This window comes from Medicago truncatula, chromosome 8 (assembly GCF_003473485.1).
Source record: "Medicago truncatula cultivar Jemalong A17 chromosome 8, MtrunA17r5.0-ANR, whole genome shotgun sequence".
NCBI lineage: Eukaryota > Viridiplantae > Streptophyta > Magnoliopsida > Fabales > Fabaceae > Medicago > Medicago truncatula.
Genome location: NC_053049.1, coordinates 18,057,245 through 18,082,333, shown reverse-complemented (window position 1 = coordinate 18,082,333; position 25,089 = coordinate 18,057,245). Strand labels below are relative to the sequence as shown.

General features: G+C 34.1%; 1 protein-coding gene across 1 annotated transcript; it reads right to left on the bottom strand.

The window, feature by feature from the left end:
• Window positions 1-1,097: 1,097 nt before the first annotated feature.
• On the bottom strand, window positions 1,098-12,123 carry LOC25502457 (E4 SUMO-protein ligase PIAL2). The gene is made up of 17 exons (XM_039828859.1): window positions 11,781-12,123; window positions 10,843-10,915; window positions 10,616-10,681; window positions 10,163-10,228; window positions 9,975-10,057; window positions 9,729-9,780; window positions 9,569-9,637; window positions 6,105-6,172; window positions 5,970-6,018; window positions 5,785-5,869; window positions 5,592-5,693; window positions 5,227-5,278; window positions 4,539-4,590; window positions 3,865-3,981; window positions 2,622-3,392; window positions 1,794-2,094; window positions 1,098-1,636 (listed from the first exon to the last, which is right to left on the bottom strand). Exons 1-17 carry the CDS (start codon window positions 11,966-11,968, stop codon window positions 1,362-1,364), a joined length of 2,469 nt encoding a protein of 822 aa, XP_039684793.1. The 5' UTR covers window positions 11,969-12,123; the 3' UTR covers window positions 1,098-1,361.
• Window positions 12,124-25,089: the final 12,966 nt, after the last annotated feature.

The following is a 25,089-nucleotide window of genomic DNA, read 5'->3' as shown; positions in this document are numbered from 1 at the left end:
ATATTTATGCATTTTTATCAAAGAGTGTTAAGAGTATACTTTTTAAAACATGTTTTTCCAACGCATATTCCACTGTTGTGTGCGTTGAACATAAAATTTTGTTAGATGACTTATTTTATTAACTTTGGTTAGATCACTTTAACCATATAAATATAAATCTTGATCAATTAAAGAGTTAATATATTTGACCCTAAAAAGTACATTTCTGTTTTATTCATTTCTTCAGGACATTTCTTTATACTAATTATAACTTCTTTTTTTGAAAGAGTAATATAATATGACTAAAACCATTTAATACTGATTAAAACTTAAATATAGAATGAGAGCATTTTGGGAAGTTTTGTTTAGACTTATTTTATAACAAAGTTGTATAGTATTTTAGATGTGGTCACAGATTGCTTAGGAACATACACTTGGTTAAACTGATTATCACTCAAAAACATCCTGATACCTATAAAGAGAGGCATACAAAAGAACAAAACTTACAAAGGTAAAAACAACAGGAAAGTCCCCGTGAGCTTAGCTCAGTTGGTAGCGACATTGCATAATTTATGCAGGGGCCGAAGTTCGAACCCCGGACACCCCACCTCTCCACAATTAATTGTGTAAGCTCTAGCCATTAGACTACTAGACAAAAAAAGGAAGAAAAAAAAAAACAGGAAAAAAAAGAATCGTGAAAATTTTTTTTTTTGACAAAGAGATAGGCGAAACATCAAGGGAAGTCTGAAACATCTCAATTAGGGCACCTCTCATAGACTCATCATATGTCACCTACTCATAATATATTATTAAAAAGGAGAAAATAAATATACAAGAGGGGGCCAAGCCAAAACCCTCAAAAAGGCCGAAAAAAACAGCAAAGGAAAAAATATAACAGCATACGGGAATCAAAAATTAGGCAATCCATTGCAATCCGAAAGAAGTCATCCCCAATAAATTTAAAACGAAGTTACAGTTCCTATTTATTCAACTAAATTATTCTTTTAACTGTATAGAGTATAAATATTATATATAGGGGCATGTTGATTTTGTCATTGTCGGTTTTCCCTAAACTGCTTTCACTTACTATGTTTCACCTTGATAAATCAATACTCATATTGATACACATAAAACATCTTTTCCCTTTCAATTCTGTGGTTAACAAACGTGTAAGGTCAAGTTACAATCAACATACCTGAATACATGTTCTTGTGTTTTCCACCTCTATAGACTATAGCCAATTAATTTTTTTAGCAGCATCTATTGCCAATCATATTTACAACCTATGCATATAAATAATAAGACAATGACGTTAAGCTCTCTAATACGTAATATCTATATCTATATTTCCAATCACGCGCAAGTAAAAGCTTCCAAAAGTATTACGGTTTTGAAGGATTATTATGAGCATTTCTACTGTTAGCAATTAGCGCATCCAGTTGAGATTTTGTTAGGCCTGGTTGTGGACCTTGTGATCTTGGACTTTGAACTTCTTGTGATGATGGCATAATTAATCGCTGCCTAACATCATCAGTAAGTTGCTGACCTGAAAGACTTCCACGCATTCGCGAAGTGGGACGCCAATTTTGATCTGGTTGTGAATTGAACAATTCGTCAGTCCTAGAAACTGACTGCAAAGGTGGTCCTCTTTGCTCTCCTGCCAAACCCCAGAAACTATCAGCTGTAAAATACGTGGCTGCTACACAACACAAGTTTGATTCTGAGAGAAAATTGATTGGGACTGCCTGGCAGCCAGGTCTGTATAGTATACACAGTAGCTCCAGCTGTCCAAACAATCCCAGCTTGAGAATTACCTTGTCTGGCAACATGTGATGAAGCCATAACCCTGGCTTGTTGGCTATTTGCTGCAGCTGCATGAGCTTGTGAACCCCCTTGCTGGATGTGAGACCGTTGAGCATTTGATGGTTGCATTGGCTGGCGTGCCTGGGGATTCAGAGTTCGCTGCAGGTGTGAATTTGTGTATTGGTTCAGAATACTTGTTCTGTATGATCGGTTTTGTGGTTGACTTGGTTCTCGGTTGCGAGTTGCAGCTGACGTATTAACTGGTGGCACTCGGTTAGTTGGGGCTGACATATTAACTGTTGGCACTCGGTTCTGAGTTCAATGAAAATTAAGTGCAAGAGTCATAAACACCAAGAAACACAAAAAAGTGAGCTTTCTCTTAAAGATATCTAGATTAACAAATGAACACATTACAGGCATCAATAACAGTAAAAGACAATAAATAATCAACCAGTTGACCAAGTATAATAATTATTTAGTACCAAAAATATAGCTGGAAAATAAGACACTCACATCTTTGATCTTGTATAATTTTTTTGTAAAGTTAGACAAACTAATGTTACTGTTTCTTACTTTCGGAAAACCAAAAGATTTGTCTTCCCACTGACTTTTTGTGTAAGAATATTCAAACTATTTTAATCTATAAACCAATTTTCAAATGGGATTCAAGTTAAGTATTTTTTTTTTTTATTATATGAGCAGTTGTGATGTTTTCTTTTAAAGGAACAACGATATAAATAACAAAAAGTTGGCACTCTAGATGCAAGTTGAACAGACTATGGGTCCCCAAAACTGCCAGCCAATACAAGGAATGACAACCGAGCATTAATAAATCGAACCTGTGTTGCTGTAGAGACTGGAGGCATGTTCAATGAGGGTTGAGAAAAAAGTTGCTGTCTTTCTGCATCACTCAGTATGGCATTGTAAGGATCTGCAGAGGCAGGGTTGGGCAAAGAAACATGAGGAGTAGCAGACGGACTGCTGGTTATCAAGGAATCCAAATTAGTTACTGAATTTTGCTGTGCTCCTAATGTCTGAGATTGGACTGGAAGGGCCTGAATAGCTGAAGGAGTCCTGTGAATATGCCTTGATGTCGAGGATGACCTTCCATACTCGTTTACAAGTGAATTTGTATAATTCATCAGCGATAAATTACTCTGTGCTGATAACTGGTTATGCATGACAGAATTCATGGAAAGAATATTGTGATGACCCTCAGCTTCTTGATTAAATACAGGAGAAACGGCCTCAGCCAGAACAGGAAGGTCGACACCAGCTGTAGGGGAAGATCCATTGTTGGCAATATAAAGTCCATCCCAAAAGTTGTCTTCTATTTGATCGCCAGTAGGAACAGAAGCCTGAAAAGGCTTTCTATCTGCAGTTTCACAAGTGCCCATTATGTCCAAATCATTATCATTGTTGGTGAGGTCCACAATATTGGAAACGGCATCAGGGGAGCAAGTAGATTCTTGTTGTTCAGTCTGTTCCATTTCACAATCGTGGGCCATATTCTGTATCTTATCCATGTCATCATTTTCCGATCCTGCCTTCCACGATCTATCAGCTTCAAAAATCACTTCCACAATGTTCTCACCAACTTTTTCCAGAATCTTTGTTTAGAAAGAGGAAAATAAAGGTTAATTTTTCTTTACTTTTCACCCTTTCTTTCATCCCTAGGGACAACTTGGTTTGCCATTAAAAAAATTGGGAAAGGTGGGAATTATGGTACTCCCTCCTAACCTTTGGTCCTTTAAGCTTTTTATTTTTATCCCAAAACGTTGGTTTTAATAAGAAATCAAAATACAAGTACTTTTACAAAAACTAAAAAGCATGCATTAAATGAATTTTACTTTTACTAAATGAGTTAAGGGTAAAAGGGTCTAATCTTATCTAACTTCATTATTTCTTAATATGTATGTTCAAACCTCAAATTACCAAAGATTAGGGATGGAGGGAGTAAGAGATTGGCATGAAAAATCAAGTACTAAACAATACATTCCCAAATTACCAAATTGACTCTGGGAGAGAGAAGATAAACAAAATGTAATTTCATTGAAAGGTTTAAGAACTAAATCAACTTGCCTCAATCATGTTTCTGTCAAGACGAATATCTGTGTAGCAGACATGATGATTGCAATGGGGGCAGCGCCAAGATGGCCTCTTAGAGTTTATTTTAATGAAGTTGTCAAAGTCGAAGCACTACAGAAAAGAGAACATAAATGTAAGGTAGAGGGGAGAAAACAAACGGGGAATATATTAACACACATAGGCTCGGCCACCCACGGACACAGAACCACATTATAAGATTTTCACTTTATCATAACTATTATTCTACAAACATTTAGTTAGCATTGAGTGGGGTCAATTGTAGATCGCAGAAAGTTGCGGTTTGTTGAAATTTCGCTACACAACAGTGTTATTGTGCTGCTATAGCCGCTAATTCACAATATATTGTACTAAATAGTGTACTGTGGGACAAAAGCCATTTGTTAAAATCCAGCAAGGCAATAGTGCCTCTATTTAACAACACTGGTAACTTTTAGAACTTTCTAACTTAAATAATGGAAAAACAGACATTAAAAACCATATAACAGAGAAGGGCATAAGCTGCCACTACAAATTACTTGATTGCAAACAAATGAACAATAGGCTTCTAAGCCACATTTATTATTAATGGTAAGTAAGAAGTGTATAATTAATCAGCAACCCCCCTTAGCATTCTCATATTATGTGATGCTAATACAGGAATCACTCACCTGAAAATGTTTGCATGAACTTCCTTTAACAGGAGTCTTGATACGTGTACGGCTGTTTTGTAAAAATGAGAACACAGGACTATCAATTTTTATTTAAAAAAAAAAAAGTGAAAATTCCAACTTTAAGGACAACTGAACAGATGTAAAGCATTCTGGTGAAATAATACAAGCTACAAGATAAATATAAAAGAAGCCTGCAGAAAAAATCATACTTGCTAGACAAAGGGAACTTTAAAAGATTATTGTGAATAGTTTAATGCTAAAAAGTTCATACTAAAAGTTGATGGTTGTCATAAACTGTGGTTACAAACTCATAAGTTGAATAAAATTGCTTCTCACAGACAGCATACATGAGAGTTCATGAACTAATATCAATTACCAAGCAAGGAGAATACATACATGCACAAGAGAAACATAACAGATAAAAAATATTATAAAACTACTGTATTTGAAAAGGTTTTGCTCACTGTACAGCAAAAAGGTAGTAGTGACAAAAAAGAAGGGCAGGGTGTCGAATAGTAATACAACAACAACGACAACAACCAAGCCTTATCCCACTAAGTGGGGTCGGCTATGACACCCACCGTAGTGGTTCTTGGCCGCTACGCGCTATAGTGTGCTATTGTCTACTATGTGAAGAAAAAAGTGAGATTAAATCATACTGTGAAGGAAGAAGGTTAAATCATACCTTATTGGACATTTAAGTGAGATTCGTGATGCGCCCTCGATAATATCTAAATCTGTAGGCATAAAGATGGAAAATGATAAGAAGGAACAATCAAAAAAGAAAAAATACAACAATGAATTTAAATGGTGGGCTAATAAGAAAAAGAAGTCAAATACAATTTCAAGGTAAGTTTTTGGAAAAAAAATAGGTGCATTTTCTTCGTGGCTTTACCTATGGTTCTCAACTTAACTACTTATGATTTTCTCAAATCCATAATTTCTCAAAGTTTGTTATAACCACAAAATATGTATTTTAGGTTAAGAAACTAAGGAAATTAAACGACCTAAGTTTTCTCCTAAATATTATCCTGAACATACAAATTATACCTGAATCAACAGAAACTGCAGGCTGAACATAATCTGGTGGAAGCACTGGATGTGCAGGCAACGATGCAACACTCATATAGGCAACAAGTATAATATAATGACCTTCACAATGAAAATGGTAATAGTATAGTAAGAAGCATACAAGGAAACCAGGACAACTGGGTACAAATTAAACACCAACGTAAATGCTCACCATTAAACTGACCCACAGCTTGAAGAAGATTTGTCCCAAATTTAAGGATACTAGTCACACTGGTGGGCATCTGTGGTCCAGGATCCTGAGAAACAAAATGACATTTAGATAGCAAACTAGTGTTACACTGTTAAGCCAGTCTAAACTAAATAATTTATAATGTGTATTCAAACAAAGAAACAGACCATTCGAAAGTTGGTCCTTGTATCAATTCCTTTTCCATTCAAGAGAAAACTACAAAGATGCAAAAATAGTCATAATCAGCATCCATTTACAGCCCTTCCACACAATTGTAAGAAGAAAGTTAAAAGAAATCATACTTCACATGCTGAGGGCTGATGAGGCATGCAGATGTCTCAATGTTATCAATTTGAGCCACCAGTAAATACTGCAAGTTAAAATATATGGTATGTTCAAATAACAAATATTAATAGTATATATTGACAAAAAAATTTGCAACTAAGTAAAGTTATTTGGGATAGAACATTTTTTTTTTCTTTTCTTTTCTTTTCTACAGTGTTGCGGATTGTGGAGAATAGCGGTTTATTCAAACTTCGCTACGCAACAATGATATAGTGCCACTATTTGACAACCTTTGGTACCAAATATGTATCGCAGAACGATATCAAATGATTTGTTCAAATTCCACTAGGCTATAGCGTTGTAGTCGCAATTTAACAACATCGTTTTCTATAAATGTCACCATGATGGCCTATAATAATTAGGACAAGATTTTTTTTTAATTAGCATCGACTAGAATTAGTCTATATACTGGTATACTAACATGATGTTGGTCCATGTAGAACTCAACTAACATCCTTTAAGCAAAGTCTTGGGACCGAGCCTTGTAGATAGAAAAATTGTGGTTGAGAGGGGAATCCCCATTGAAGGTGGCCAGCCTGGTTCTCCGACGAAGATAAGTCATTGGCAAATCAATAGACACTTCATGCCAATAACATGGTTACCAAAACATTCTGTAAAATGGTATTAGTTTTGAACATTTAAATCATTGAATAATATTCATATTTTTCTCTTGTTCTAGTTTTCTCTTAGAATTTTCAATAGGGAAAACTCCTCCACAAATGTTAGCTCGAGGTGAGAAGGACAACATTTGTCATTTATGTCGTTGATGTGGGATCTCTACACACCACCGACAAGACATCTAGAGCGCGAACAAATGTTGGCAGGCAAATAACAATACCCATTCAAGCCTAGGACTAGATACCTAGAGCATATATAATTATGGGTCACCCAATAACAGATCTACGATAGACTCTGATAGTATCTTAGAATTTGAGTTAGGTATAACTTAATCCTAAAAGTTTGCTCAAGGGTCGATGTTGGTTGTCAAAGCTTTTAAGGACTACTTTGGCCATAACTCTAGTCAATGTGCGATCTCAATATCTTTCAAATTGGTACCGGAGCTCCCAATTTGGGAGACTGTGCTCGTGTGTCAAACCCTAGCCGCCTACATCGTAGTTGCCTTGGATGTCTTCATTGCATCCTCTAGCACATTTATTGTGCCCTAGAAGTATGGTCCATCAATGGGAGCACTGTGCACTGCTTATTGCCACTGCCAGTCCAAATGCACTACATACTGCCACTGCCAGTCTAACTGATGACTCAACCAGGAGCGCCTCTCAAAGTTCAACCTAACCCCCGAAAGCCCACAACCAAGCACAAGCTCATAATTCTCTAAGTGTGAGGCTACACACCCTACTACTAATGTCAGGTGGACTCCTCTCATATTTGTTTGTAGTCACTGCGACCACTTTGATTGTGATCTTGTTTGTACATCAGTCGTTTGCTACTTTCCACTAAAGTATCAATCCTTTAAGTACTCACGTACTTATTCTCTATGTTGTTACCTGATACTACCTTTGTCCCTATGTGTGAAATCCTTTTGTAAAATTTTCTCATACCCTTTTATAAGGCCCTTTCCAAGTTACCAGATGCATTAATTATTTTTTCACAAAAACACCCCTAATTAAATGGAGGGATTAAAAGACCGGTCATTTAACTCTCAATAATTGAAGGATAATTTATCTTGTTCTTGATTCTTGTACATTGTTACAAACTTAATGTAAAAACTATTTTTCTTAATTCTTGTGTGTTGACAATAGGGGGACAAAGGTAGTACAGTGTCAAACTCGGGTGTTGTTATGCATGGGAGTCACAACTCTCAACAAGAATGAGTTGAAAGGTTTGCATATACCTACTGAATATCGAAGTAAGTCTTCAGGCACTTGTTCTCTAGCCATGATTGGTAAGATTTATCTTCCTTACCCTTTCATGTAACTGTTATTGTTCTTCGGGATGTAAGGATTATCAACTCTAGTGCCATAGACCACACGAGCTTTCGTTCCAACACTTTTTATCATACAATTCTTATCCTGACATTCATCATATAGTTATAGTTGACAGGTTTGTTGCAGGTTCTAGAACTATCGTACTTTATTCTTCCTTGCAATTATGTTGTGTCCTAAAATCCTACAATAACATGATCTACATTCATAAACTAACTAAAAACAAAATTTCTGTAGTTGCACTTTTCCCTTTTCTGTGTCCTTCAAGATCTTCCCATAGGGAGAACGATTGAAGTTGCTAAGAAACATGAAACATGGAGAGTTGTCTTATATCATCAAAGAAAGGACTTCAAGAGAGTCTTTGTCAGAAGGTATTGTCTTCCTCTTAGCATTACAACTCCAACTCAACTTGCACACCCTCCATTATATCTTTGCCAGATCAGCTTATCGCCCTAAAATGTATAAGCAAACAGAGGTACTAAATGGGGGATTACAGATTTATTGGTTCTACTTTACATCGTAGCAGCCCAGACAATGGTCTATTTGGCTTCATTGGGTAGATTTGCACAACATTACATTTCAGGGACTGATGGCTCTACTCCTTATGAATTGGTCTTCGTGAGAAGCCCCAAATACTTATCCATTATATATCAGGTGAGAGTTCAGTAGAGGTTGTGGCAAATGATTTGATTGACAGGGATGAAATTCTTAGACAACTTGCACATCACCTACCACATTCACAAAACCAGAGAGACTTCGTATTTAAGCTTAGAGATTGGGGTAGCAGTTATATTGCTAGTGGGAAATTTTCTGATTGTGTATGGGTGAGACCATGTAGCTGATCCCACTTAGAGGGAAAATGCTTGGTGGTTGTTGTTGTGTGGGTGAGGAGAACACTATGCTAAGGCTTAGGTGGGTGTATTCTGTTGTTGTACTCTAATTCTAAATTCTAATCCAGAATTTTTATTGATAAAATTGTCTTTACTTTTGAGAGCATATTCTTGACTCTTGAGTCTAACAGAGCCAAACCATTATTTTAAGAAACAAGCAAAACTACTAAGGAATAAATGCACACACCCAATTATGAACATAAGAATGGTTAAACAGGTAAGAAAGGCACCATAGTTCACCAAGGAGAACTTAGCTCAACTCTGATAAGTACCAAGATTACATCTCCCGTTAAGAAAACATTAGGTATTAACGATTATGCTATGAAACAAATTCGTGCAAAGAAACCATAAAAAACTCTGCATCCTAAACGTTGAGTGATTCACATACTGCACCTAACTTGAAGAAGTTGTGATACTTGAAACAGAGAAATGCCAGATAAGAATATAAAAATGAACATAGACAGGTCATTTATAAACAAAAGGAAATTAATGGTTACAGATTTATTTTGGCAGAGAAATAGAGGATACGTTGGGAGTTTGTCACATGTACGATGTTTAACAAAACAAATCAATTCAGGGGATTCTTACAATTTTCTTATCTGGTTGAACATTATTCTTTGTGATGTGGAAGTCAACAGCAGAAGCTCCATATCCAGGCTGCAATGCAGGTCAAATGATATTAAATATGTTTTCAATATGAAATATGACTAGATTTGACAATCACAATTTGACTATCAAAGACAACCACCTTGGCTTCGATTGACACAATTACCCGACCCAATTTCATATAGGGATAGAACCTGCAAGGCAGTCACATAAAGACAAATCGTTACCGTTGCATATCAGAAATAGTGAGGGATCATCTAATTTCAAACACATTTTTTTCACCGGTAATAGTTACATAAAAACACATAGTAAAATATTATTGTTTAGTTCAAAAATAAGATAAAAGATGTAGGAGAAGATATCTAGAGGAAGTTTCAAGGATCCCTACCTTTCCATTATAGTTAACACTGCAGGATGGCAAGAATTAGGTTCGGCAATTGCATTTCCCAGGGTGCAGTAAATCTTTCCTATCTACATTTTGAAAGATGATTGTGAGTTGTGACAAAATGGCACATAGCAAGAATAGTAATGACGACAATAGTTAAAAGTTCTTCAGCAATCAACATATAAGCAAACCTCTTCAGCAATAGTTAAAAGTTCTTCTGCATCTTCCTTTTGGAACCATCCATTTGTACAAGCATTCTATAATAACAAACAGTGTCAGTTCACATCTTAAGAAATGCTGTGATACAAACACATAGATAAATACAGCAAAGCTCGTTTAAATCATAAGCGGATCTATGTATGGAAATGGTATGGCACAAAAATTTGTGATAATAAATAATATTCATCAAAAATTAAAAAGCAATCAGATTAGGAAAAACTTCATGAAATCGATAACTTAAACAAATGCTCCTAAATCATTCTTGGCACTGTGTAAGAGTCCCCTTGGTGGATTACATTTCATGAAGAAAATTACCAAGTTATCCTTAGTCAACAGTGCCAATAAGCAGTTTTTTATAAAAAAGATAGCAACCTTTCACAAGACACAACTAATGGAAATTCATCAACGCTGAGAAACAAACTTACCTTCACAGATATCATCAAAACCATCACAGCTGCTAGTGATAGCTCATCCGTCTTTCTTTGATACATCTGTGTGTAAAAGGAAAAGTAAAGGCCATAAACCTACTGGCATAGCAATTAATAAAATATGACAGAAACTTCTTGCACACACACACGCGCGCGCGCACCAAAGAAATAAGCAAAAACCATAAAACCATAAAAATGAATCCACATCTTGCAGTGGAAATCACCTGTTTCATCAAAATAGGTAGTTCATTCGCTTTCTGCGGAATTTCACCATTGGCAAGTGCATAATCAATCCCTCTGCATGTCAAAGTAAATCCATTAACAAAAATAGAAACAAATCACATTTACAGTACCATTCATGATTTCAAAACTTAAAACATCTCAATATCATTTTTTTAAGCTCATTCGTTATTATTTTTATATACCATCATACCGATAGTGAATTTCATCGATACCTTGAAGGTAAAATTTAGACTAAAAACCTAATTTGGTCCCTCACAATTTTTTTAGGCCCAAATCAGTCTCTAACCAAAAATAATACCCACATTATTTTCATACCAGTGACAAATTAGCCCCTCTATTAATTTTGACTCATTACAGTAGAAGAACTAGTCCATGAACCCTAACTAAACTGGTAATATCGAAATTATTAGTTTGAACATCTTCACTCAGGTTCGAACTAGGAACCTCGCAATTGTGCGTGAGTTTCACTTGTGTGCACCACTTCGTCTATAGGCAATGTCCATAAAATAGTCCCTCTATCAATTTTTAGACTAGATTACAATAGAGCACTAGTCCGGAAAGTGTAACTCGACTAGCAATGTCAAAACTGTTAGGTTGAACAACTTCATTTCATTTGTGTTTACCACTACGCCTACTGGCAATGTCGATAAATTAGTTCCTCTGTTAATTTTGACTCGTTACAATAGTGGACTTATCGGTAAAGCCTAACTAAACTAACAATGTCGAAATTGTTAGGTTGGACATTTACTGTGTCCGAGTTTCAGTTGTGTTTACCACCTCATCTGCAAACCGAAAACACAATAGAGGGACTAATTTGTCTCCATATATGAAAACGTCAGGGAATGTAACTTGACAGCTAAGTGAAATGACAGTTTAACCCTAAAACAGAAACAGTAATAATAAAGCATAAAAAAATTACCTGGAGAGGGAGAGACATAGGTTAAAAAAATCGAAAGAGTCAGTTGGATTGCCGGGTAAAAAATGATTAGCCAAACGGTCAAGAACTTTGGTGATTCTATAAAAATTGACTAGCGACGGCGATACTACTGGGTTTGGGTTTGTTTGTGCACCTGAATCTGGTAACTGCGACGGAGTGTTGGTTGACATGGCGGTTTTTGCTGCTGCTGCTGCCGAGAGGGAGTGAGAATTGTTCCGTGCCTGAAAGATTTTAACTGTAAACAGACTCTGATTTACTGGGTTTGATTCCCGATGTATTATGTGACCTAATTATACATTGGGACATGCTAAAAATGGAAACAATTGTTAACTTTTAGTAAAAAAATTGTTTATTATTTTTTCTCAAGGATAATTATTTATTATTTTGGCTAAATAGCATTTTTGGTCCTTTAGCGGCTTTGATTTCTAAATTAAAATTCGATTTATTTTGCTTCTTTAATTTCTCTCTGTTACACATTTTAATTTAAAAAAAGTTGTTTCCTTATTCGTGGTGATATTTATAAGGAAGACTACTTACAAGTTCACAGTTTTCCGGCGCTCTTCATCGAAGTAAATTAAGGAAGGCGGCGAAAAGTTGTTTGCATAGTTTTTTTTTTGTTCATAATTTTGCAGAGTTTTAATATGCAAAAAATGAAGGGAAAAATTTAAATGTTACACAATCAGCTTAAACAATAGGTAAACCGGTAACAAATTTTAAATAAAAGGTGACGTGGATCAATGGAAGAGCGTGTGTGAAAGTGTAAGTTGATAAGTTATTCTTTTGGATTCTTTCGTTCTATAGCTTCTCTTCTCTGAATTTCAATCTCACTCAAAATTTGTCCCTAGAATATATGTCAGCATGCTCAATAGAGATGAGAGTTGGAACTAATGAAAGCAATGTAAAACGCCAAGAATACAAGAGGGGTGCATGAAAGTTGGAACAATTTTGTACTCTCATTTTCAATTAAAAAAATTGTTTATGTTGATTCTCATTATTGGTGCACATACTTCTTTTAGTCATCTATTTCATTTTATTTTTATTCTGTTTTATCAGGGTCATCTCCATACCCAATTAATTTTGTAAGCAGACAAGAAAAAACTAAATAAATCTTTAACAATTAATAACAAGGAAGAGATAGAAGGGAAGTTACAATATTTGGTGGTGGTGGCCATTAAAAGGTGGCCCAAAGTCACCGAAAAACTCAATTTTAAAAATCATCCATTTTCAAGTTAATTCATTTTGGATAGTAAAAAACATGAGATATTATTTTTGATGAATATATACAATTTCGTTTTATTGTTTGTCAAATTATTTTTGCTCATAAAACCTGTGTAGGGCACAGGTCGCCGTTCTAGTTTTCTATATCCTTTCTCTTTCATTCATTCCAAACTTTTTTTTTTTTTCCTCACTTTCTCTCTCTCTTTCTAACTCCACATCCACTCTCTAATGTAAACCTCCTCCTCCATTCATGAAACTCATTTTTGCTCTACCTTCTTTCTTTATTTCCGATCAAATCCGACCTCCTCATTCTAAAATAAAACCACCATCGTCTTCCTCTAATCATCCTCTACAAAACCACATGTTGGGTATTTGTATTGGTTGCATTATTGCTAAAACAAATATTCTTGTTTGTGTTGGATACTATGTTCCAACATGTTTCAGACATCTCTGTAAGATGTTGGATACGATGTTCCAACATCTTGGCACGGTTCAGTGTGCCTTGTTTCTTGCCGGTGTGTACGCGCGCTTTATATTATTTAAGGAAATCATATTTCCTTATCTTATTGACCAAACAACGCACATATCTTTTGTAATATTTCTAAAGGTGTGATTATATTTTAGGAAATATTTGAAGTTGTTTTGGACATTCCTAAAGATGTTCCTACACTTTAGGACTTTCCATATGTGTCAATGTTAATTATACATTGGGACATGCTAAAAATGGAAACAATGGCTAACTTTTAGGTAAAAAAAATTGTTTATTTTTCTCAAGGATAATTGTTTATTATTTTGGGCTAAATTGCACTTTTGGTCTCTTAACTATTTAGATAGTATCGCTTTGGTCCCTTAATTAAAATTCAATTTATTTTGGTCCCTTAACTTCTATCTGTTACACATTTTGCTCTTTTCCGTTAGTTTTAATTCAAAAATGTTAGGTTTTCTTCATCTTCTTCTCATCTTTTTCATCTTTATATCATCTCCATCAACCTTCAACAACAAGAATCCCAGAAAAATTCCATAAGAAAATGAGGTGCCACGTGTCAACCATTGAGGGTGCCACGTCGGCGAAGACTAAGTCAAAAGTGGCTTTGGGGGCCAAAACTGTCAAAGATCCAATACATAGGGGGTTGTTTTGTATTTTAATTAGTTAGGGAGCCAAAATCGCAACTTTTAGAAAGATAGGGGACCAAAAGTGCAATTAAGCCTAAAAAAAAAACATACGTTGAACTTTCTTGTTTTTTTTTTTTTTTGACAGTAAACAAGAGCTTATCATTTCATAATATAGAGAATATTACAGACAGCTATTGTTAATATTGAAGGGGTACTTCCCAACAATTTTAAAGAGACAAAGCCTACTAAAGCATGAAATGCAATACCCAAAAACTTTGCAGACAAGTATGAGGATTTAAGCCAAATTTCATACTCTAACAACCCATCCATCAACATCTTCCAACTTCTATGTTTGACAAAGGAGATGTGAGAATCCAAAGTCTTTTTTCCTATCCAGTTACGGATCATTTTTCCAACCACATCACGCTCATTTCGACTACACTTGGTCTCGGAATTTTTCACTTTGTCATTCTGGACAAAAAATAATTGATAAAGGGCAAAGGTAGTGAACCTGGATTCATCCTCATAGAGGACAATAAAGCTTGTGTGATACCAACAAATCAAACTCAGATGAGACAAAGACTTAAAACCAACTAAACATAAAAACAGAACACAACACACATAACAACATAAATAACACACAAAAACCACCACCAACACACAAAAGGAAAAACAGAAATCAATCGAAGCTAAACCAACCCAACCGAAATTCACCCATGGAGGTTTCCGCGGAGGCCTTTTGGTGCCGAGTGTAACGCCCTCTCTAATTATTTGATTATTTAAATGAGTTTAGAATATACTTATATGATTTATTTTGATGAGTGATATTTTGATATGTTATATGTTGGTATTTATTAGTATAATATATATGTGATTTGATTTAGAAATATATATATGTTATTTAGAAATATATATGTTATTTGATTTAGAAATATATATATATATATATATATATATATATATATGATTTAGAAATATATATATGTTATTTAGAAATATATATGTTATTTGATTTAGAAATATATATGTTAGTTGATTTGTTATAGAAATATACATGATTTGTCATAGAAATATACATGATCTGTTATAGAAATATATATGATTTGTTATAGAAATATACATGATCTCTTATAGAAATATATATATAATTTGTGGTAGAAATATATGTCATTTGCTATGGAAATATAAATGATTTGTTATAGAGATATATTTGTTATTTATATATATATATATATATATATATATATATATATATATATATATTGGGATAGAATATTAAGATTTGGATTTAAGAGAAAAATAAGTAGGTTAAGGATTTATATAAATAGGAGAGACCTAATTTAGAAGAAAAAAAACATAACGTACGACTGTTTTTGGAGAAAAGGGAGAAAAAGCCAAGAGAAGGGAGAAGACCTAGGAAAGCTGCGATTTTCACATTTTAAGGTAAGGGTGAGACTAACTTTGCAATTCTATTAAGTATGTGAATCAATGGTTAGGTTTAACATGATGTAGGATGAATTTTTGAGGAATTGAAAAGTAGGTTAAAATTGTTGAATTAATGAATAAACGGTGGAACTTGTTAAAAAGATGTAGAAATTGTCCTTAGACCTTGGATAATGATTAAGATGAATTAAGGAATCGAAATTAGGCTTAAAACCTTGAGAAAGGATGAATTTTTGAGAAAAAGTGCATTATGTCCGAGCCAAAGTTCATCGCTCGTCATAGCGAGCTATGATCCTCGCCTCGCGAGTGATGAAGTTCATCACTCGCCACGCGAGCCATTTCCCTTCGCCTCGCGAGTTACAAGTTGTAGCTCGCCACAGCGAGCAACCTTACTCGCCATAGTGAGCTTGACCAGAGAGCAAGTTGTTTTCTGAGTTTTTGACTTTTGAGTTGAACCTTAGATGCTTTTGAGTACCTTTAGGTGCCTACTATTGATTAGAGAATGATTTAGAACGAGATTGAACCTAGAACAACCTTACTTGGAATTCTGGCTTGTACTCGTCATGGCGAGCTGATGCTCTCGCCTCGCGAGCACTTCCAGAACTGAGTGCTTTTGAGGATTGTGAGACCTGAGTTGTTTGGAATGGTTAGGAAAGGAACCTTAGGTGCTAATGAGACCTATTAAAGATATTGACTGAGAACTGTGAAGCTTTTATGAGATGTTAAGTGAATATAAAGTGATTTATGGATTGATTGTCTTTACTTGAATTATTATTGAATGATCAAGAAATTGCTGAAAATGAATTGATAATAAGCTGTTGATGTGATATAATGTTCTATGCATCACTTGAGAATTATTTGAATATGATTTGATGTTGATGGTAATGTAATATATTTGTATATGCATTATGTGAATTATATAAGATGTTTGAGTTGTTGTTGATTATCATTTGATATTGTTATATCTTGAGATGTTTACATGTCGCCTATGTTGCTGTTGTTGGTTATATGCCTTATGTGGAAGATGAATGATGTTTAAGTTGTTGATGCTTCACATTAATATTGTTATGTTGTGAATTGCTTGTGCTGTTTCTGTTGCTGTTAAGAACTGTTAAGTTGTTTGTAATGTGATTTAATGATTAAATGCATTACTCGAAATATTATTGAATGGTCAAGATGTTGATGAAATGAATTGTTATTAAACCTGATGTGATTTGATTATGCTGCAATTGTTATTTAACTAAGTTGCATGAGTATGAATAAGTTGATGATGAACTTCAAATTATTGGATGTATAAGTGATAAGTTGATTAAGGTGTCTTGTTGATAGAGTCCATGCATTAGCATTCATTGAGCTTTGTCATTACCACGATAGGAGCTTTGTCCTCCGCACGATTAGGAGCTTTGTCCTCCGCACGGTTAAAGTATATTAATACTTATGATGACGATTGGTACCACATGCATATAAGATGTCTAAGTTGCATTGTCGCATTTGTCGAGTCAGAGTCGTTGTTGATGTATTATCATCCATGAGTTGTTAAGTTGTTGATGAATTATCATCTATGAGTTGTCGAGTTGTCTTCTACCTATGTGTTGTTAAAGAAGCACCTACGAAGATTATACGATGTTTATGATGTGAATTATATGATGTTGACTAAGATGTTGCTATGTTGTTTAACATGTTGATTATGATATTGTTACGTTGCTATGTTGTTTAAGATATTGATTATGATATTGTTATGTAGCTATGTTCTTTAACATGTTGATTATGATATTGTTACGTTGCTATGTTGTTTAACATGTTGATTATGATATTGTTATGTTGCTATGTTGTGTAAGATATTGATTATGATATTGTTAAGTTGTTATGATGTTGTATATAATTGTTACTATTAAGTGAATGTTATGAATATGTTGTTGTTATACTTTCATAAGATGATGAATACGTTGTTGTTATATTAATATAAAAAGATGAATACGTTGTTGTTATATTATTATAAGAAGATGTTTATATTATGATGTATATAATTATTATTATTATTATTATTATTAAGTGATGATTATATTGTGTAGTTTAAGTTATTAGTGATGATGATTACATGATGTTATCTAGGAGTTGTTAAATGTACTTGATGATGGTTATGTTAAGTTGATAAGTTGTCTTCTATTCATGAGATGCTTGGTGGAGAAATGTTATTACAAATTAATGATGTTGTTATGTTGTATATGAATTATGATTAAGATGTTATGTTGTATATGAACTATGATTATGATGTGATGATCTATGTTGTTATGATTTGGTTAATATGTGTTATATGATGATGTTTATAATGTGATGAATATGAAGTAAATGATAATTAGAAGTTGGTTGAACTATTAAGAATTATTACATGAAGAATTATTATTACTAATAGATGAAGTTATTTATGTTGTTAAATATAATTATTGAATTATATGCTTGATATTATTGTTTTGTGAAATCTCACCCCTTCTGCTTGGAAATGTTGTTCTTCGTATGAGTAACTTGCAGGTGATCGAGTTTAAGTTGTTGTTGTGAGTGGATTAACTCTCATGTGTGTCTTTAGGTGCTCTGATACGTAACGGGATGAGAATTTTAATGTTGTCTTTCTATTCCTTACGTATTGCTTAAAGAATTTTCATGAATAAGATGTTGGTCGGATTTGTATGAGATATTAATGATGAGGCCTTCGTGCCAAAGACTGTTTTAGTTATCGAATAAATTCCGCTGCGAAGTATTAAAGATTTTGTTATTGAATTTTAAAGATAAATAGTTATTTATTCAGTTTATGATTTTAAGAAAAGGATGTGACATTCCGTTTACGTGGAAAACTCTGATTATTTTTATGAAATTTTTATGTTGGGAAAACGGGGTGTTAAACCGAGCTCCAGGGAAGAGAAACCAAACTCAGTTTCCTGCAAAGTGGAGGGGGGTCGCAACAGTAGCCATCCTATCTGTATGCTCACGACAGCTTGAGGGGGTGGTTCCGGTGGTAGCCGCTCTGCCAAGGTAGAGGAGATCACAAGGAAAGATCTTGAAGGCTTCAGCATCAGAGCACCAAGCTTGAAACTCACGGCTTTCTTCATTAACAGCTCAACCTTTTTCGAAATCTCCATCAATAGATAGATCTGGATCTAGATCCACACAAAACAACAGTAAAAAGAGAGGAAAAAACAAACACCAGGAGATGCTGGGGTAGACCAGGAGGTACTGGGGAAAGCCAGGAGGTGTTGGGGACAACCACCACTTAGATGAACAGGGAAACCCCTAGACAGAGCTCGGGTGGAGAGGTAGAGAGAAGTTAGAACTTCTCTCTCTAGAAAGTCCCCACCAACCCTCCATAAAATGGAGTTCTTTTAAGTTAAGACTCAACCTTTCTTGTTTTTATGTTCTTGCTTTTACGTTCTTTTATTTTTACCTTTTTGTAGATGATAAAGAACATAATGGATTATGTTAGTGTTATAGAGATCAACAATAAAATAAGTTTTGATTTGAATGAAAGTCTAAAGAAGATATTGCTTTAGAAAAGGGTTATTTACAAACAATTATTCAGCATTTTTAGCATGATTTAGTGAAGGACTTGTTAGTAGTTGATAACATAGAAAGTTCTGAGAAAGAAAGCTTTGTTTCAAGTTTGAATATTGTAACAAATGAAGAAGGTGATACGGATGGGTGTAGTAACGAGACAAATTGTGTTTTTTTTGCTGGTCAAATTTTTCTTAATGAAAAAGAAGCATTGATTCAAGTTAAAGGGGTGTTTTCTCTCATGTAAAGCATGGTTATCTTCCATTTATTGAAAGAGACATTCGCAATCTTTTTGTGAAAGTTAATAAAAAAGTTGAAAGAAATGAAGTCGTGGATCTTTTTTAAGTATTGCGAGGGTGCAAAAGAAAATTGCTCTAAACTTCAATATGCATGCATACACTTGATGAAGAAAGAAGGTTAGAGCATATTTTTTTGTCCTCGACTTCTTGTTTTGATTGTACCAAAAATATGGCGATGTTGTTGTATTTGATACTACATACAAGGTCAATTCTTATGAAATGTCATTTGGAATTTTTGTGGGTATGAATAATCATGGAAAGACCGTACTTTTTGGATGTGCACTCTTACGGAACGAAATTGTGTGCAATTTGTTAGCTAATGAAGGTAACTATTTCTTTCGTCTTTATTATTTAATTTTATCATTTGATTATATGATCCTTTTTTATATACATATGCTTCTCGTTTTTAATTAATAACGAAAATCTAGCGCTTTTAAATTTTCTTTAGACATTTATATCTTTGATGAAGAAGCCACCGAAGACTATATTAACCGATCAAGATCAATGGATGAAAGAAGCAATCTCAAAAGAGTTGTCATCAACAAAACACAGTTTCTGCATATGCCACATATACTTCGAGACAAATATGCAAAATGGTGTTAAGATTTTTATGAGTTGTATAAGTTGGAGACACGGGAAGAATTTGAGCATCAATAGCCAAAACTTGTTGTTAAGTACAACTTGCAGTCAAATAAACATGTGAAAGGATTGTATGAAATCACAAACATGTGAAAGAATTAATGCATTCATTAAAAAGATTCATCAATTCTCACACAAGTTTAACAGACTTTGCAAAACATGTATGATGTATTTTTCATTATATTAGTACTCATTAGTTTAAAAGGTATGATGCATTAGTGTTTATTAATAAACTTGTGTATTAATTTATTTAAATTAATTTTAGGTTGATGTAGCAATTGATGATATTAAGCAAAAAGAAGAGCACGATATAATGTTAGAGAAATGCAAAGGATCAAATATGAAGTTGATGTCGCCTTTACAAGAGCAAGCTCATAGTGTTCTCACTCGTTTTTCTTTTCAAAAGTTTCAAGAGGAGTTTGAAAAGGTCCGCTCAATATTCAATTGATCATGAAAATTGTAATGTGTTTGTGTTTCAGTATTATAAAGAGGTTAATAGCAGGAAACATGTAGTGTTTTGGGATGGTGAGGTAGATACATGTAGCTCTAAGCTCTTTGAATTTTGGGGGATATTATGTCGTCACATTCTTAGTATTTTTCTTCAAGAAATCCCTTCTAATTACTTGCCATCATGGTGTTTGCTTCAAGCATCATTTGATGATAACGAAGTAGAGTCGCAAGTTAATCTTGTCATTGAGGAGCAAGTAACAGGTTGTAACAATGAAGTTCATTCACAACATATTGGTCATTGTCCTCCTCCAAACCTAAAGGTCGTCCTAAACGACGACGAGTGTAACGCCCTAGTCGCTATTTTATTTATTTTAGAATTATTTAGAGTCTTTATGTGATTTTAAATAATAATGTGTGATTTATGTGGTGTGTATTATTTTATTATATGATTTATTTTAATATAATGAGAATAATATGAGAAATAGAGTTATGTTGGAATGTGGGGAGTTAATTAAGAATTAATAGAATTAAGGGAGTTTAATGAAATAAAGGGGGAGTTATAGTTTTGGGAGTTAGGAAAAGAAAAGGTCAGAAGCAGTTTTACGTGAAACAAGTTTTGGGAGAGAAAACCAAGAACAAGGGTGAGAAGAACAAGTAGAGTCAGAGAATCCGATCATTGTGCGTTTTCTTCTAAATTAAGGTAAGGGTGAGACTATCTCTCAATAATCATGATATATAATTTCTGAAAATTGATCCAATTGAATTGTTCTTGAAGATAAAATTGAGAATTAGGGTTTTATGCTGATTTAGAAAGGAATGGTGTAAGAATTATGTTTATTGTGCTTAGTTTTCGTGTTCAGAATGATTTCTTAATCCATAATGTTGCTGTGATCAGAATTTGAGGTAGATTAGAATTTGTTGGAAAATTGGAGAGATTTTGTAAGATTGCTAGAATGATCTGAATTGTTGTTGTTGATGCCTGTTTTGTATTCCTTTAGGTGTCTAGTTGTGTATTAAACCTGTAAACATCTGTTGGAAAACGTTTTGGGTGATCAGGGGATTAAAATTGGGTTTTGGAGTGAGAAGAGGTTTGAAACCCGTAGGTTTTTGCACTGCCCAGATGAATGGTCGCTTAAGCGAACCACCCGTCGCTTAAGCGAGCATTCAAGCAAGCTGCCCAGAATTCTAATTTGTCAGTTCGCTTAAGCGAACTGCTAGCGAACTTGTAAGCGAAAAATTAATTCCATTTTGTCAAGAGTTCGCTTAAGCGAACCCGTAAGCGAAAAATCATTCCCTTTCTGCCAGAAGTTCGCTTGAGCGAAGCCACAAGCGAACCGTTAGCGAGCGGAACCCCAACTCTCTGTAAGCAGGTCGCTTAAGCGAACCAGCCGTCGCTTAAGCGAAGATGACCTTAGTCGGCCACTTTTGAACTTTGCCTCGTGCACTAGGGGATCCTCTTGAGCATTTAAAAATGTTCCTTTCAACTTGTATAACCTTTATATATACACTGAATCCTACTGAAACACTTGGTAATCGAATTAGTTGAGTTTAGTGAATTTGGAGATGATTGAGTATGAAACCATGTGAACATATACTACGTTGAATGAACTTGATGCACTGGTTTGATTATTATTAATTGTACATTTTCTAGAATGGTTGAATTGGTTTTGATGAGTTGTTGTGAATTATGAAGTCGTAAATCATATATACATATATGCATTGTCGAGTTGTATGTAGATATATGTAACAGCCCGATTTTTCGCTAGAATTATTTTTAATTAATTATTATGTGATTATTTGTGCTTGTGTGTATTTAATTGTCATTGGGTGCATTTACATAGATTACCGTATTAGAAGGGTATTTTGGTCATTTGGCGGGTAAGGGTAAAATGGTAATTTTGGTGAGAATTATTTTTAATGTTTAGTGAGAACCCTTATTTTACTAAGTTACTAGTGTAGTGATTAGTTTTTACCGTTTAGTGATCGTTGGTTATATTTTACCGTTGTTAGTAATTACCGTTGAGTGTATAGAAACTTTTTAGAATTGTGTTAGAATGGGTTAAGCCCATTAGGGTCTAGAATTGAGCCCAATTGAGTGGGAACACACCTAAACCTAAACTTGGAGAGAAATTCATTCATTCATTTCATTTCACAAGTTAGAGAGAGAAAGTGAGTGAAAGGAAGAACAAGGGTTAGAGAAAGGGAGATACTTGAAGATTGAAGAATTAGGAGCTAAAGTGAAGCCCAAATTTGAATTGATCATAACCTAAGGTAAGGGGGTTAGTGTTCTTCACAATCATGATTGTTTTGTTTGCAATTTTCCTTGTTGTATGAAATGGGTTGATTGGAATGAATTGATAATTGTTGTTAAATTCGTGCTCTTGTTTTGGTGATAAGTTTGAGTATGTTAATTGAATGATAAATGAATTGTTGGTGATGAAATAACATGTTCATAATGTATGAAAATGGATTGTTATGAAATTATGCTTAATTGATGAATTGTGACATGTTGTTGTTGAATTGAGGTGGAAATCAAGATTTAATTGATGTTGTTGTTGCTGAGACATGTTGTTGTTTATGATTATGGCTTGAGTGTTCATATATCATGATTGTTGGTGAGAAATAAGATGTTGTTGGTTGTTTTGCAAAAATGGGTCAAATGGTGATTTTGGTTTAAGATGTTGTTTGATTCAAGTTATTATATGTAATTGAGTGTCTTTTCATGTTAAAAAATGTTTGGATACACTTTGGAATCGAATTTGGGTAATGGGAAGTCAAAAATTGGGATTTTGGGGTGAAAAATGAATTTTCCCGTAAAACTGAATTTTTTTGAACTGCGCGATTTCGCCGGGCGAGCTAATGGCGAGCTAGTGGCGAGCAGCTACTGCCTTTTCTCGCCATGGCGAGCAAACATTCCGCCAGGCGAAAATGCTCAGTTCCAGCATCCCCTATTTCGCGTTCTTGCATCTTTTTCACCTATTTCTGTTTTGAATTGGACTTTGGTGTAAACATGAAAGTTTTGATAATTTTGTTAGCTTTCTAATGGCTTTGGTTTGCCGTCCAAATGATTTTTAGAACTTGAGATATGATTAAATTACTACACATGGGTCATGTGGATTTTTGTGAAAACTTATCATAACTTTTTCTTTGAGCCGTGGAACTTTTCCAAACTTGATATTGGGTTTAATGAAGTACTTAGAGTGAATAATTGAATATGCATTTATGTATTTGGGAATGTGAATGTGTTGATGGTTTAAGAAATATTTTGGGCGGAGTTGAATCGGTGAAAACGGGTTTTGAGCTAAATGTCGTTTTGTCTTGGATTTTCTCATACGAACTTAAGCTATCCTTTGAACTAATTTCTAATAGTTTGTAAGTGGCTTAAGTCCTTGACTATATGATTGATTAAGATTGTTCAGTGAGTTTTCAAACTTCATATTGTTACTTTGTTTTGGGGATTTATCATTGTTGGCCGTTTGCCACTTGATATGGATTTTATCGGAATTGGTTCTTAAAAGCCAATCGCCTTATAAATCTTTCATGACTAGTTTTGTATGACTATATGGAAGTACTTGATTATTAATTGAATGTTGAATGAGAAGTTATCTCAAGGTGATGTATTTTCCTTTTTACTTGGAATGTGAGCAAATCATGTAAGTGATGTCAAATTATGTGAAGGTGATGATTTTTGTGAATCCATATACATTGTTTATTATGATATGGTGGGTGAATATATATATATGATGTTGAATGACATTGTTGATTATTGATAATCATGTTGATGTATGATGAATCGTAGATGTTGAATATGATATTTATCATGAGATGTTATTTTCCTTCTTACTTGGAATATGAGAATGCTTGGAAATGGTGAAACTATATGTGATAGTTGATGTTGAATTATGATATTAACATGAGGTGTTGTATGTTCTCTTACTTGTTATATGAGAAATATTGTAATGATGAGATGATATTGGTGAGTCCATATATATTGTTATTATGATATGGTATTGATTATGTATATTGGTGATGATATTGGTGATGAATTATTGGTGTGATTGCATAAATGCAAGTAATATTGGTGAGAATATGGTGAATTGTTTGTATGAACATATGTGTTGTTGTTGAGATATATGTTTATGCATACATGACTGATGGTGACGGATTTTGTATCAAATGTGGTGAGTTGTTTGTGTGAACATATATATTGTTGTTGAGTCATATGTTCATGCATACATGACTGATGGAGACGAATATTTTTATATATCCAAATGGTGAGATTATGATGTTCTGCCGGCATCATGGGCGACGACCTAAATATTGGTGAGATCGGTACCGCATGCATTTAGAGTTGTGTCTAGGATCATATCATGTTGTGGCATGAGTCCTAGTTGTGAAATTACTTGATATACTTGTGGTTGTACGTGATTAATGGTGATGTTTGTATTTGATGAATTTTGGTGTCATGTTATGATTAATTTTGTAAATGACGAATATTGATGATGATGTGTTCATTAAATTTATGTCGGCGAGATTTGAATTGTGGTGTTAATGCATTTATGGAACTTATCTATTTTGATTTCATT